General features: G+C 35.4%; 2 protein-coding genes across 14 annotated transcripts; one reads left to right on the top strand and one right to left on the bottom strand.

Moving 5' to 3' along the window:
* Positions 1–1,707: 1,707 nt before the first annotated feature.
* LOC102623994 (hypothetical protein) lies at positions 1,708–5,220 on the top strand. Of its 2 annotated transcripts, none has more exons than XM_006492337.4 (3): positions 1,708–2,207; positions 2,517–3,879; positions 3,968–5,220. In XM_006492337.4, exons 1-3 carry the CDS (start codon positions 1,913–1,915, stop codon positions 4,161–4,163), a joined length of 1,854 nt encoding a protein of 617 aa, XP_006492400.1. In that variant the 5' UTR covers positions 1,708–1,912; the 3' UTR covers positions 4,164–5,220. The 2 variants fall into 2 exon arrangements, with proteins under 2 accessions (XP_006492400.1, XP_006492399.1); XM_006492336.4 differs by having other exon boundaries at positions 1,714–2,207; positions 2,463–3,879.
* Positions 5,221–5,694: 474 nt separating this feature from the next.
* Positions 5,695–12,661, bottom strand: LOC102624472 (hypothetical protein). 12 transcript variants are annotated; one of them, XR_003062465.2, is made up of 11 exons: positions 12,289–12,600; positions 11,691–11,721; positions 11,293–11,417; positions 9,179–10,565; positions 8,395–9,081; positions 8,220–8,303; positions 7,958–8,033; positions 7,534–7,850; positions 7,173–7,392; positions 6,457–6,483; positions 6,225–6,358 (listed from the first exon to the last, which is right to left on the bottom strand). XR_003062465.2 is itself a non-coding variant. In XM_052437329.1 (9 exons), the coding sequence occupies exons 4-9, from the start codon at positions 10,514–10,516 to the stop codon at positions 7,201–7,203; spliced, it is 2,694 nt and encodes an 897-aa protein (XP_052293289.1). In that variant the 5' UTR covers positions 10,517–10,565; positions 11,293–11,417; positions 11,691–11,721; positions 12,289–12,599; the 3' UTR covers positions 6,809–7,200. The 12 variants fall into 12 exon arrangements, 5 of the variants coding, with proteins under 5 accessions (XP_006492404.1, XP_052293289.1, XP_024948831.1 ...); XR_008053199.1 differs by having other exon boundaries at positions 6,457–6,715; positions 11,293–11,404; positions 12,289–12,599; XR_008053201.1 differs by having other exon boundaries at positions 6,457–6,715; positions 9,179–10,494; positions 12,289–12,599.
* Positions 12,662–16,121: the final 3,460 nt, after the last annotated feature.

The raw sequence follows: 16,121 nt of genomic DNA on the forward strand, positions 1-16,121 counted from the left end.
TATTTCTTTTTTTCCTCAAGAAACATATTTACATAATCACAATTATGTTGTGTTTACTTGCTGGAGTGGGAGTGAGGAGTGTGGATTCCTCCCACTCCAGCGTTTACTTACTTAAAATGGAGAGGGATTGGGAGTTCCACTTTGTGGGCTCCACTCATTTTTGGAGTGGGGAGTGGGAGTGGGAATCCACTCCCACCTCTCCCATTTCTACCCTTTTTTTATTTTATGTTTTATAATTAATAAAATAAAATAAATAATATTATATTTAACTAAATAATAATTTACATTGATTCTAAGTTAAAATTATTTTAAAATAATATTATTATATTAATAGAAAATTAATAAATATAATATTATTATATTTATTTTAAAAATAATAGTACTATATTTATTTAATAATAATAATAAATACTTTATTCTAAGAAAATATTAATTTTGTACTAAATAATATTATATTATTATTTTATATAATAATAAATTTAATATAATTATATTAAATAAAATAAAATAACATTTTATTTTATATTAAAATTACAATTAATAATTTATTGTTCATAATTAAGAATATTAATAATTATAATAAATTTACAAATATAATAAAATAAATATTATTCATTAAATATATTTTTTATTAGTTTTGTAATTAAAAATTATAATTCTTTAAATAAGGGTAAAATTGTAATTTGAAACTATTTACTCCCAATCCAAGACAAAGTAAACACATAAATTAGATTTTGATCTCCATTCCATGCTTCCATTCCAGTGTAAGTAAACAACCTACTCCCACTCCTACTCCACACTCCCAATCCTAGGATTCCCACTCCCTAAGATTCCCAATCCAATCCAAAAAGTAAACGCTGCCTTAGTCCATCATACATATTATACGTGAAATATATGAGAAAACCTTTAAATTGATCAGGCATGAAGATCATAATGTTCTAAATTAAAAGGTAGACATCAAACAAATAATTTTTTCTTTTTTTTATAAATAAAATAGACTTTCGACCTTCAAATTCTAATTACGAATTATGTTTTCTCTTTTTTCTTTTTTTTTTTTATTATTTTTTTTTATCCCTTAAAAATGCAAATTGAAGACTTTCGTAAATCGTAAGAAAGTTGTCCATAACATAATTGTTGAAACCAAAGAGCTTGACCCAATAAAGGGATGATTACCACTCATAAGAAATCGGGAGGACTTGGGAGTCAACGTTCATTCAAAATGAAATCTAAAAGATTATGACTGCTATCAAACATACTTCATAACATTTTAAATACACGGATGCGAGTAAGTTGCGTAGGAATCTGTAACTTACAGACCTACCTTTACTAAAGGGCTTTGAAACCAAATGCATGCTCTATCTCTCTCCTGCAGGACACGTGCAATCATCCCATTGGATGTGTAAGTAACATAACCTGTACCGTAGCATTCTCCCAGTTGCGTAATACATGTCAGTTGCGGTAAAAGTCAACAATTAGCACCGTGATCACCTCAATCAAAAAAAAAAAAAAAAGAAGAAGGAAAATTCATCTTAATTGCCCTTGTCAGGACGCTAAGTTGAAATTTTTTTTTCATTTTTCTTCAGCTTGGATGTGCCTGTAAAATCACTCACAACTGCTCCATGATGATATCATTGCCAGTGCCGCATTAGCTGTAACACTCAGTCAAACGGAGCCCAATTATCCGACGAAGGATCTTCTTTTTTTTTTTTCTTTTTTTTTAACATTCAGGGGCAAAATCGTAAGTCAGCACAAAAGTTCTCTCTTTAAATTACCGTTCGACCGTCTGAACGCGCTTTTCTTAAGTACTTGCCCTAGAAGTTACATGTGAAGTCCAAAACAAAGCAAAAAAGAAAAAGGCCGAAAGGTTCATGCTAACCTACGCCTGTCAGAACGCTATCGTGCGCCGCAACAGATGGGAGGAGATGTGACCGGAACCGTGACCGCCTCCGTGTCTGCGCCCATGGCGTCTACTGCGGAGCGACAGTACGTGACTGCGAAGACGTCGGTGTGGTGGGACATAGAGAACTGCCAGGTGCCGAAGAACTGTGATCCTCACACGATAGCGCAGAACATCAGCTCCGCCCTGGTCAAGATGAACTACTGTGGTCCCGTCTCTATCTCCGCCTACGGCGACACCAATCGGATCCCCGCGTCTGTGCAGCACGCGCTCTCCAGTACTGGCATTGCTCTCAATCACGTCCCTGCTGGTATATCATTTTTCACCCTTTTTTTGTGTTGAGAATTTATTTATTTATTCTTTTATGAATATGACTTCGATGATGAATCTTCACTTTGACGGTAGAATTTCATACCAAAAAAGATCGGTTTTATTTGTTGATTGATTGATCCCTGATATTTGATTTTGTTTTAGAATTAATCGATTCAAAGTTTTGTTTTTTTGAATTTTTTAGTTTGTGTTGTATGGTGTTAACTTACGTGTTAAAGAACGGAAAAAAATATAGGTGTTAAAGATGCAAGTGACAAGAAGATTTTAGTTGACATGCTATTTTGGGCAGTGGACAACCCTGCTCCCTCGAATTATCTGCTGATTTCCGGAGATAGAGATTTTTCTAATGCTCTCCATCAATTGCGAATGAGGAGGTATAATATTCTTTTGGCACAGCCACACAAGGCATCGGCACCACTTGTTGCAGCAGCTAAGAGTGTATGGCTTTGGACAAGCCTTGTAGCTGGAGGACCCCCACTTGCTAGTGGTGAATCTCTGCTTCATACTAATGATTTTGGTACCTTTAACCCTGAAGATGAACCTGTTCAAGTAAGCCAACCAATGGGAAACTCAAATACTGGAAGAGTTAGTGATACAAAATTAAAAGGGAAGTACACAAAGAAGCCCACAAATCAGCCTAGCATATCCAGAGTTGCAAGTGCACCAGTTCCAATGCAAGAAAGTAAGAACAATGATTATTCTTACCAGTTTGAACATTCACAACAAAAGCAGTTTAAGAAAGCCCCACATGAGTTCTTTGGTGGCACTGGTGAGCCCAGGTCCAATCCTAATTTCTTCCCTTGCCATACCGATCTTTCAGGGGGCAATGGAAATAATTTCTCCGGAAATTTTCGGAATCAGCATCTTTTGAGGCCAAATAACTTCCCTATGCAACCAAATTTTCCTCAGGATAATTTTCTACCTCATAATTCTCAAAACCATGGTTTTCGTCCCATCCCTCCCAGCTCCAATGGCCCTAGATTCCCTCCAGCCCCACCTGCAAATTTGCCTGATATTGGTAAGCTAAATATGTCTGAGTATCCGAACTATGCTCAAAATTGTCCTAATTTCCATCCTCAAAGTGGAGAAGAACTCAAATCAAGCTATTTTGAGTCCCCAAATCCAGCTAGCCTAAATGTACCACAAAAAGGCCATGCCATGCCTGGTGGCCAAGCAAGTAACCGTGATTCTCTAAACAGTAGGCATTCCCGTGGTCCAGAAGGTCCACCCTCATCATCGTCCTCAACAACTTTTCCTGCTTCTAGTAATGGCGGCTGGGGGACTCAGGGACGCTTGACTCCTTCTGAATATGTACAAGGCCTTATTGGGGTTATCTTACTTGCTTTAAACACCCTGAAAATTGAGAGAGTTGTGCCGAGTGAAGCAAACATAACTGATTGCATACGTTATGGAGAACCTAAACACCGCAATACGGACGTAAGAAAAGCATTGAATTGTGCAATTGAGCAACATATGGTTATAAAGCGAAGTCTCGGTGCATTGCCGTTGTATGTTCCAAAAAATGAGAAACTATGGAATTGCGAGAACTTATATGGTAATCCTAATCAGTACCCAAAAGAGGTATGGGATCGCATACAAAAGTTTCTAACTTCCTCATCTGGAAGATCAGCAATAATGGCCTCTCAATGCAGGTAAGTTTGTCTAATAACACTAGTTTTCCTATAGTTGTAATTTTGCTGGCAAAACAATTTTGGAAGTGTAATTTTGTGCGCTTAACAGGTATGAAGCAGCTTTGATTCTTAAAAATTCATGCTTGCCAGAGCTTGCACTTGGTGAAATTCTTAAGATCTTGAATATGGTAATCACTCCCAAGAAATGGATTATTCACCATCAGTCAGGATGGCAACCAGTAACTATTACCCTTGCAGAGTACAAAAGTGATAGTGGTTCTGAAATTGATTCTGGATCAAATTAAAAATCAGTTTTGGTACCAGAACTGGCTCTAAATGGTTGTAGCTGCTAAGTAAATTATAAAAAATGTTAGGGCCACTTAGCTGCTGTCTTGAGTGTCTTAAAAGTTACGGTAAACGGTTCTTGCAGATCATGGAACAAGTAGGTATCGACTCCTTTTTTCTTTTCTACTCCTATTTCCTGGGAATCTCTGATGGATGTATGCTGGGGGAAGGAAAGCTACACACATGTATGATTGGCTATTAACAGGAATTTGAAATTCTTCAGGGACAGAGTTGCTGTAGTAAATTGCGCTCTGGACTTAGATCTACGCTGCAAAAGTTGTGAGTAGCTGGATTATGAGGACTTTCTACTACAGCCATCCATCTTTGGACTAAGCGAAAGCCTTTTATCTTTGCACAATAGCTTGTGCTTAGAATGGCACTGCTAGGAAATAACGGAGATCTTTAATTTGAATTCTTAGGTTTATAAGCAAACTATGTAGTTGCTGTTACTGCAGACAGTCCACATAATCTGCTGTGTTGCTGGAATTATTATGTTATGCGGATGTGTTATTAGCCCAGTCCATGCGGAAAATGAGACAAGTCTTGCTCAAGATGGACTTAACAGGTTATGTGGACTTGTAATTGGTCAGTTAGTAATGCAATGAGGCATTCAACAGCATATGTGATGTTTGGGGTGCTAAGTTAACAGAGAAAAGAGATTGAAGCAGATGACAATATCGACGAAAATGAATCTCTTGGAAGTACACGTGTTGGAAACCAGTTCTAAGAATGTATAACCTGTTGGTGAGATGTATTGAAGTATGTTGAGGGATGATTATCAGGAAATGTCCTGTTGGTGACATTGAAAGCACATTTGATTTCTAGGTCGTCGGGTCCATATCTACTATGATGATAGAACATATTTATCGCGTAAACTTGGATGGTTTTTCAACTTTGGGAATGCTTGTATTCTTAAATTTGTAGCTATGGATTAAAAGATTATGGCTGGGTCACTGTATTATATAAATCTAATATGGTATGCTTCTCTAAATGAGATTACTTTATCTTATTATTTCAGCTCTGTTAGTGATTTAACGTTTGAGTTCTATGCATTATTATTAATTCAATAGTCAATACGATGGGGGAGGGGCTGGCGGTTTCTCTTCTTCGTATTTGTATGATTGTATCACTTCTCATCCATTTTGGTAAAGCATGTAATCTATCGGCTGATACTTCATGAAACATCAAAACCCTCGAGTAGAAGAGTTATAACGTCAATACTACAGAAGATGTGCCATTCTTCTGGTGATGAAATAGTAGGAAGCGTCGTTTGTTCAAAATCAATTATTTATAGCGATGCTAACTTCGGCTGGAAATTAGAGGAAACTGTCCACACTACCTCTCAACCACGTCAATGGATACTGGGTTTATGCTTAGATTTCACCCCAAAGCATGAGCATGTTAATTAGTACATGATATTAGTGGGACATAAACGAACCTTTTCTTTCTTTCTTTTTTTTTTTTTTCTTTTTTGGCTTGCCATCAAAAAAATAAAATAAAACAACCGGTATTCTATATTACATAAAAGCACTGTTAGGGCCGATGATTGGGACAAGACACTTACTACTGCCCCAAGTAACCTTATTGAAATCACGATAACCAGAAATATTCCGGGGACAGACATTAGAAAAGAGAGATTCAGAAAATTACATGTATTTACTAACATCTAAGAACCATATAAAGGTATAATAACAATTTGGACGATAACAAACCCACGTCATACTGCAAAAATATACTGTATCACAGGTACAATCTGAAGTTGTTATTGACTGTTCTCAGTCTCAGATCAAGCACCGATTTAACCTGGCCTTTTCCTTTTGCATGGAAAAGAGAATTTATTGACTGAAACCTTCTCAGTCTCAGATCAAGGAAGGAATGGATTGTGAGAAGGATATGCCTCTTTTTGCTTTTTATAAGCCCTGAGAAGAAACAATAAAAAGATAATTTATCACCAGTTCAATCCTCTAACGCGATTACGCAAAACAAAAGATCATCATCATCTAGATTGATACTGCTAATCACCTGGCAGCATTGAATCCCCCGAGTCCAACAGTGCCCAAGATAATAAAAAGGAAGGGAATTCCAATCAAAGGATGGTTTCTTCTTCCACCACTTGCCATTGGTACTCCAGTTCTGACAACTCGAACGCTTGTAGCTAACCAAGAAATAATATTACATCTACAGGCAGAACAAGACAGAAAAAATATAGCCAGAAGAATAAGCATTTCAAAAGAATTTCATTAAAGAAGTCACCTGAGGCTGGACCATTTCTTTTTGCACCTGTGAAGATTGAGAAAACAAGGATGTCAACAAAATATTAGCATTCTAACATCTTATAACCAATCAGAGTTTCCAATCATGGTTTGCAAACTCAATCGGGATGGACTTGGATAGTAGGTTGGACAACCAATAACTGACTCCAACCAAGATACTTCTCTCTCTTTCAGATTTGTAAATAGGCATACATATGTACGCATTGCAGGCTGTATTGTCCTTGGCAACCATAACTCGCCTACAAAATCAATAACTCGTAAAGCTAAGACAAGAAATTACCATACATTTCAAACAAAGAACAATATAAATGTCACAGGATGAGAGTGGTTACTGTACAACACCAAGTGAAACCATTTTTCTATTGATATAAAAGATAACAAGTAAACTTGCAGCAGCAAACTAACAGGGACAACTCAGTTGATCCAAAGTTCAAAGTACAAACAGGAAGTATGGGCAAGATAGGATCAACTTTAAGACTATTGGCAGAATATGCTGATCCTCTGATGACATGATACGAATATCTAAGGAAAATCAGAAATTGAAACATATAGCTCAAGGTCAATAGACAGTATACAAATAGCACCTTACTATGAGACATTGCACAACAGATTACAAGATAAGAACAAGAAATTGACAACATCAAATAACTTTCCACTAACAATTATTTACTGTCAGAATCTTATCTCACTGCTTACTTCAACTATGATGACCCCTCTCAATCAACTAATCTGTCAAATCATCATCAAGAAAATCAAGACCATCATCATCGGTGGTAACACCTCCAGCAGCAGGATTAACCTCCAAAGGTTCAACCAAACCAGCCAATGCAACCATTTCGGCAGATCTCCTTTCTTCATTTTCATTCTCATCTATTTCATCTCCATAAAATGGTTCCATCCCATTATAGAGGATCTCCTATAAAAGGGGAAAGAAACAAGAAATTCCACTCAACATCGCAATCATTCCAAGGAGAACCCATGCAAAAATACAAGCAGGATAATTTGTGGCCAATCCCCCATAAAAGAAAAAAATGTAGCATGCAATCATGTAATATACCTCATCTTCTTGTATGGTCTGTCTCTCTGACTCCACCAGCCAGTCATCCAATATGCTTTCCAACATGGCATTGTCAAAAGATATCGCATCGTCAGATTTTCTTCCCAGTTGGCACTCTCTAAGTCTCAAGTTGTAGTGAACATAAGTAAGGTCATTCCATCTCTTCCGAGACAGACAGTTACGCCTTCTGCTGTGAACTTGATCGTAAGTACTCCAAGTATGTTCACACCCAACAGACGAACATGTCTGGCTTAGTATGCGTATGGCAATTCGCTGTAGCTCCAAGCAACTTATCCCATGTTGTTGCCACCATGCAGCTAATAAGATAATAATAAACAGTCCACATTTATATCATCATGAATTTGGTGTACTGCCTTTAACAAATTTTTCAATAAATAAGTTCATGGAGTCCCCATTGAATCACCTGGATCAAGCTCGCTTCTAGTACTTATAGCCAAATCAGTTCCAAAATCAGCTCTAGCTGACACAAAATCAGGTATCTGGTAAAATAATGGCCAATCATCATCAAGATATCGAGAGACTTCTTTTAGTTGATTCTATGGCAATCTATTGATGCTCATGGAACATTTTCACCTTGAGACATCAAGTAACCAAATTGCTCTAGCATCACACATTAAATACCATATCAAAGGAAAACAAAAACTACCAAAATATAAATAAAAAACCTGCATGGATGCAGATATCCTCTTCCCATTATCCACTTCCAGACGAACAATACATTCATTTAGACCACGAATTATCTCAGGATGCTACAGTTAAATAGTTGAAAATTAAGATTAGAGAAAGAGGGTGCAGGGTAAGAAAGATCATTAGAAAGCCGTTATTTCAACATTTTCATACCATAATAAAATCAGGACGATAGCGATAGGATGGGTTGAGGAAGTAAGCTGCCACGTGAAGAGGATGATGGAACAATGAGTTCCACTGGCTGTCAATCACACTCCAGAATGGTCCGTATTTTCGTGCATCATCACCATGAATTGCCTTAATGGCAAGCTTAGCTCTATACATGTCATTATATAAAAATGAAATTGACCGGCTTTCAGTACTATCTATCTTTTGGAGAACTTGCACAATCGGTCCTAAAGATTTCTTCACATACTGCATCTTCTTCCAAAACGTTAAATTTAAGACAATTTTCTCCATTTCTTTACCTTCATCAGACTTGGAAAAGCGGGAAGAAAGCCATTTGTTTGATTGGAACAATCTCTTAAGACCAATCCTTTGGTCTAACAAACTCTGTAAAGTGTTAAAACTAGTGGCAAACTTTGTTGTAGCGGGCCTAAGAAGTTCCTGTCCCTTTGTGAATTCTTTCTTCATAACATTCAACAACCATGTACTATTATAAATGAATCTGGTAAGTTTTTTTGCTTTATCTAGGCATTCTCCTACCCACTTTATGTTCAGGATATCATCAAGCATTCGGTCAATGCAATCAACAGCACATGGCGTCCAAAATAGATTTCTTCGTTTCTCTTCAAGCATTTTCCCAGCAGCCTTGAAACTAGCAGTATTCTTAGTAATTACCTGTGATAGAAGTTTGAAGATATCAGATTAAAAAGTGGCTAGTTAAGTAGACTAAAAAGTTGAATTGTGGATAGATAAAATTGAAAACTTCAACTACCTGGACGACATTCTCCTCCCCAATCTCTTCTACCACTTTGTCCAACAACTTGAAGATGTTAGCAGCATCTTCTATTGAATCAGTGGCGTCCATAGAAGATATAAAATATAGACCACGAGGGCAAGAGACCAAAAAGTTTATTAATGTCCTACCCTGCACATCATTCCAACAATCAGCCATAACTGAACAACCAGTAATGGACCAAGAAGCCTTAACTTCTGCTAAGTTCTCTTTAATTGTAGCAATTTCATCCTGGAGGAATCGACCAGATATTAATCTACTTGAAGGTCCTTGTAAACCTTGGCCATATTGACCAACTAGCTCTAGCATGTTGTGGAAATATGGGGAGTTTGCAGCATTTGAAGGAATTCCAGCATGATAAAAGAACTTGCAGATAGCTGATATCACCTCCTTGCGGATTTTCTTCTCAATACCCGTCTTTGCCTTCACATGCCCAGAGTAGGGTGATGTCTGGCTTTTGAGTGACTTCAGGAACACAGAATCCAGTCTTGATCTTCTCACAGGTGGTTCAGTGCCATTGCCACTGCTACTAGGGGATCTACCCTTGACATTATATCTGACCTCAGTATCTGAAACTTTATCATCAATAGCCACTATGTCCTTGGTTACACATTGCAAAAACCTATTGTCATCCTCTTCCTCTTCATCCTCATTATCTGACTGCATGTAGAAGGCAGATATCTCCTTGGTATCTGGTTTCCGATGCCTTCTGCCAGTGCGGTGCCATTTCATGTTCTCCTTGATTTTGAGATACACATCCTCAGGTGCCTTATCACAATATGCAACTTCTCCAGGGATCCTTGCCAGATGTTGTTTAAAACGATTTATGCCACCACTAATAATTTTTTCACAATAATTGCATTTTACCCTTTTCTTCTTTTCGTCTTGGGCAACACAATGTTCCCATCCAGGGTCCATGTATCCTAATGATCGAAGAGGAGCAAATCTTATGACCAAGTTCTTATCACTCATCACTTTCTTGCCTCTGTGCTTATAACCTGTAAGTGCATCTTCTGTGTCATTATAGTCACTAGAGTGGAAACTTAAAGAAGCCTGTTCATTTTCAGATTGACTTCGTTTCCGACCAGACCGACATCCTTCCAGGTTTTTTCTCATATTCAAGCATACATCATCTGGAACCTTCTCACAGTGAGTAACTTCCCCAGACATTCGGGCTAGATGCTGCTTCAATCTGAATATTCCACCACTAACTATTTTCCCGCAGTAGTTGCATTTAACCTTCTTTTTCCTTTCGTCTTGGGCAATGCCATGTTCCCATCCAGGGTCAACATATCCTGTAGATCGAAGTGGGGCCATCCTTCAATCATATAACAAGCAGCTTGCAACAGAAACTTTATTTATTTGGCTGTTATATGATTGAAAGAAAAATTAAATTAAGTAAACGTAGAAATAGATTTTTTTTTAAAGTGTAAAAAATAGAAAAATAGAAAAGAGTATTCAAGTTTCAAGAGACGTCATACGCTTTCAGCACATGGATGTAAATGAAAAAGAAAAATTCTTGACATGGCATTTCGTGTTATATTTATCAGACATGCCAAACAATGTTGGTTTCGAAACATCTGTCAATTTAAAGCATTCAATGTACGCTATTTTTACATCCCATACCGTTATTAACATAAATACAAGTCTTGTTTCCCTTATTAAAAAAAATAAAAATAAAAATAAAGAATGCGCACACACACACAGAGACACAAACTGATATTCACTAGGACAACATTATCTCATAGTACAATCACTAAAGCTTCGACTATTATCTCTTTACATGAATTCCAGTCGTGATCAGACCAAAAGAGTCTCCCACTTGATTGAAATCTTCGAAATATTTATTAAGGAACACTCACATAAGTATACAAGAACTGCATTATTTATCAAAGAAAACTTTCCCAAAATGAAGACCATCAGAACTGCACGAATTCTGACTAATTGAGTGACCACATCTCAACTTGTCACAGGTAAAAGTGATCAAATGCTTTCCACTAATTTTTCCTAGATTCACAAGCGTAAAAAATGACAGTGGCAGAATTCAAGCAGATGAAAGGGACTCAAGAACTTTCAGATGTACACTAACTTGCCTGTTTTGAAACACAGGAAACCTTTTGCAAAGTGCAAATCACTTGTCACATGCCCCCACAAAGACGGAACTGCCTTGTATGTATTCCTCGGAAGAATCAAATGAAGCAGGATCTAATTACCAAAACTACAATAACAGGTAAGTTGATAACTTGAGAACAGGACATTAGTCAAGAAACAGACAGCTCAAAAGCATAGCATATACAAAACATTCAAGGTCATTTCAACATAGAATGCATGTAGCATCATAAATTCACTACTTTGAAGATCCAGACAGCAATTCTAATCAGGCATGAATGATTATCCAGCAACACTAGAAGTCCACTGGTGAGTTTGCAAACCATGATTTTCTGGATTACTTCTATTAATATTCACAAAAATGTGAAGAGATGAAAATTACCAGACAGCAGATAAGTGTAAGCTTCTGAAATCTGCAGCAAATACATATATCAGAGTCAGACTCCCTCCGGCGTTAGATAAGTAAACATATAATATAGATGATATTCAGAACAAATTAATGCACAGCTTGAAAATACGAAAACAAACTACAGTTAAGAAGCCAAATCAGACCCTTAGTTGAACTATAATGGAGCAAGATTATATCTTAAATCTTGTAACATAATGCTTTCAAAACAGTTTAAGCAACTAGCCACATACCAATTTGAACTTAGACTCAGCATCAGTCTTTCTCCCAACTGGAAAGAGATCGGGATGACACTCCCATACTTTCCTTTTATAGGCTGCTTTAACCTACCACAACACCAAAAAGCTGGCTCGGTCATAACCATATCAAAGTCCAGGAAACCAGTCCATTCGACTCAAGGTCAACAAGTCTAATCAAAACTGATAGTAGAGTGAGTCCAATTGATTCATTGGTCGTAATGACCAATCAGACTTAGAACGTAAACCCTAATGTTCTCGGTTTCTATAAAATACAAAGAAGATCAATGATCATATCAAAATTGAAAGAACGAAAATAAATAAATAAATAAAAGTACCTGAGAAGCGTTGGGGCGAGAATTTGGGGGGAAGCCTAGCAAAACCCTGGCTTCATCGCCCTGCATATTTCTATTATTTCTTTCGGGTTGTGAAATGCCTCATGATTTAGTTTGGACTTTAAATTTTTTGAATAAATTTTGAAATTTTGAAAAAAAATTTAGGTGTGAACGCTTTCTCGGACAAGTGTTTAATTTCTAGTGGGTGATCGAAGATTAAAGTTGAAAGTAGTTGTGTGTATGCGAAGATGCGTGTGTCTGCTCGTCGACCACATTGGCTTTTGGTCGGCATAAATTATTCATGATGAACAAATTTGGAAAAACTATATATGTATATATATGTATATCAACCCCACAGGCCACGGGCTTCCCCCGTGTGCTTGCTGCTTGAGCGACATCACAGGTGAAACGGTATTAAAACATCTCTTTTTTAACCGTTTTAGATAACTAACAATTTCAACACTAGAAAAATACTATTTGAAGTAATAAAACAGTCAAATAAAGGTGACTTGAGGTCATAATTTTGGAAAAAATAAAATTGTCTTCCCAATTTCCTCTCTCTAAAATTAGAACCACACTAAACCCTAATTGAAATACTCATAATTCATCTCATGATTTCAATTAGTTGGCATGGCTACGCTCTAAAGGACTTGGTTGTCTTTGTCACGGGCAGCCATGGGTTTAGTTGAGCGGCTAAGGGTTTAGTTGCATTAGTTGCACGTGTGACATGCCATATGTTAATTTGGTATCTATGGCTGCATGCAGCCATGGGTGGGGTTTGGTTGCCTTTGAGTTCTGAGAATTTTCTTAACCATGATAAGCAACTGTAATTGATAACTATTCAGAGAATTCAAATCTGGAATTTTGACTTCCAAACTAATTGGATTATTGTAAAACTCGGGTAGATTTTAATTTTACTTTAGTTTTTATTTACGGGTAGTTTATTTGAAATTATTTGTTGACAAAAAATTTTGGGAGAGAGAATATTGAAGTTGTATTGCATTTGTTTGCAAAAGAAAGTGGGTTTTATTAAACGAGGATGAATGAACAACAAGAACCTGTGAGTCTTATTAGATGAAGATGAATGAACAGTAGCTAATGATTTTAAAAATTTTAGTGCTTGAAATAGTTAAATTAAATTAATGTTAAAGCGCATTTTTGTCCTCCAAAGTAAAAATATAAGGGGTAATGATCATTTCATCTAATAATACATATACAATAATATAAGAGTGAAAAAAAAATAAAAATTTTGACTTCTTCGTAACTGTTTCAAATTGTACAGGTATTATATTACTCTTTTTAACTATTAAAATTAACGAAAAGATAATAAATTTTGGGAAATAACTTAAGATTTTAAAAAATAAAAGGGCAATTTAAATTTTACCCTAAATAATAAGATAAACTTCAAGTTTACACTCCACAACACCTTCTTCAGTATGTGGAAGTAAATTAAATAATTGGTTAATAAAGGATGGCTAGCTAGCATATTAATGTCAGCTATCTAATAAGCATGGCTTCTAAATTTAACATGGGAGGAATGACCACTTTCACTGAATAAGAAGCTATTTGGAACTAATTATAGAGTGTATTGTTTCTACGTCGCATGCTTACCCCCAGCTACAACATTGACCAACATCCGACTCATCCACTACTATAAAGTAGTTGAAAGTCAGGTCCATCCATAAATCTTCAAATGTTAGAAATAATTTTAGGGTCTGCTGGTTTTTAAACCTTTGCCCACATCCACTAATTTTACTTTTTTTGTATGAGTAGCTACTCAAGTTCAGTACTCCATACGAAACATGATCCAGTTTTATTTTAGCAAAAAGATTATGTTATAAAATCCTGTATGCAAAACACAATTAATATTAGGCATCAAGGAAAATTAGTTTAACAAAACTTGATTAATTCTTTAATTAAAAGAGGAAAAACTCTATCTAATTAATTAATTATTAGCTAGCTAGCTAGGTGTCTCTTCATTAATTGCTCTGATCCTTTTTTTTTTTTAGTTAATTAGGACCTCTCATCGGAGTGGGACATTTGAAAGAATATAAGAATAGTTAACTAGAATAGTTGTCTCGGTGTTTTCATTCGTCCTTGTGGTAGGTACCGTTGTTGGTGTCATTGCTTTCGTTCAAAGCAACGGGAGTAGTGGAAACGAGACACAGAAAATTCCACAGCCAAAACGGGCGGTGAGTGCGCCAAAAAACTGAATTCAAGAGGGAACCTGCATTAATACATACCCTCAATAATGCAAATTACATCTGACTCGAAGGAACTAGTCAAGGCTATAATCCTAAGAGCCCAGGAAGCCGTACAGAGATTGTTCGAATTGGATAGGATGAAATGGAGTGTTAGAATCATTGACAAGATTGAAGCTCTACAATTAATTGCTTCGCCATTGCTTCAGGAAGATAAATGATCGGCACACATGTCAGTTCCATACTATCTTACACTCTGTTCACGAGTATTTTCCTTTCATTTTCCTATATACTATATATATAATATAGCGAGGGTGAAGTGAGGCACGAAACCCAAATCGTCAAAATTCAACATTGCTATATATATGTATGCTTACAAGAGCATGTAAGACATATCGGCAACAATATATATATATATATATATATTTGGTCAAATCGTTTCCATTATCGTACAACCACCCCCTCCCCCCCCCCCCCCCCCACCACCACCAAAAAAAAGCCGACTTAATAGTTCTTTTTCGGTCGACTGTCCACCACAAATATTCTTGGCGTAAATTTCCAATTACTCCATCCTAAAATGATCACTTTTAAAATATTCCTAAATTATTGTAAATTTTATGATGTTTAAAACATAAACAAAAACAAGAGTGGATTGATAACTTTTTATTTTTCATTATAAAAATAAAGGGTAAAGTTGAGGTTTATAACAATTTAAAAATGTTTTGAAAATTATCATTTTTACGGAAAGTGATTCAAAAATAACTCATATTGCTATCTACAACCATAATTCTTTAAAAGCGTCATATGGTGTGTGTGTGTATTAAAATCATCATTAGGAGAAGTTTTCATCATATAAATAATTTTATAATTCTCAATAAGTGATGTACGGAGTGGATATGATGTTGAAAATTATTGTAAACTCTGTACTACATCGTTACTCATGTCTTTTGAATTTATTTAACTTCATTCATCTTTCACGTCCAAAATATAATTAGAAAATGAAAAAGATGAAGAAATCGTTCAATACTGCCAATAAAAGTAAAAGGGTTTAAGGGGGTTTGAGATTACTTATGGTTATGGGAGGTTGAAAAGTGATTTAAAAAAATTAAAAGTTAATTTTAAATATTTAATAAATTCATTTAGAAACTTTTTTAGTAAAATGACAGAGATTTTCAGCAACAGGAAAAGAGCAGATTTTGAAAATATGATTTTAAAAATTAAATTTATAATTAATATATCCTCATCTATATTTTAAAAATTCAAACCTATCGTTATTAATTAAGAAATAAAACAGTACTATCAATTATATTGAAATAATAAAATATAAAATAAAATTAATAATATAAAATATTTATTTTAATTATCAATTATAAATACACAATAAAAAATATTATATGTATGTGTACATTTATAAATGTAAAAATAAATTTTATTTAATATTATTTCTAATTCCATCATTTATTTTTTTACAATATTTTAACAAAGATTTATTAAACACACGATACTGCTTTAAAACAATATCACTTTGAAAAATAAATTACTAAATATGTAATTAATTTTATTTATAATTAATTATTTCTATAATACAGTTAATTGTAATTATTTTAAAAGCCGCTAATCAGACCATAAATCTAA

Source organism: Citrus sinensis, chromosome 3 (assembly GCF_022201045.2).
Source record: "Citrus sinensis cultivar Valencia sweet orange chromosome 3, DVS_A1.0, whole genome shotgun sequence".
NCBI lineage: Eukaryota > Viridiplantae > Streptophyta > Magnoliopsida > Sapindales > Rutaceae > Citrus > Citrus sinensis.

Bases quoted from the DNA above. Each gene is read 5' to 3' on its own strand.
- LOC102623994 (XM_006492336.4), top strand. From the start codon at position 1,913: ATGGGAGGAGATGTGACCGGAACCGTGACCGCCTCCGTGTCTGCGCCC. The intron at 2,208-2,462 runs GTATATCATTTT...AAAAAAATATAG, and splicing joins TCTCAATCACGTCCCTGCTG to GTGTTAAAGATGCAAGTGAC. The intron at 3,880-3,967 runs GTAAGTTTGTCT...TGCGCTTAACAG, and splicing joins ATAATGGCCTCTCAATGCAG to GTATGAAGCAGCTTTGATTC.
- LOC102624472 (XM_052437329.1), bottom strand. From the start codon at position 10,516: ATGGCCCCACTTCGATCTACAGGATATGTTGACCCTGGATGGGAACAT. The intron at 9,082-9,178 runs GTAGTTGAAGTT...CTTCTATCACAG, and splicing joins GGGAGGAGAATGTCGTCCAG to GTAATTACTAAGAATACTGC. The intron at 8,034-8,219 runs GTTTTTTATTTA...TTATTTTACCAG, and splicing joins GGATATCTGCATCCATGCAG to ATACCTGATTTTGTGTCAGC.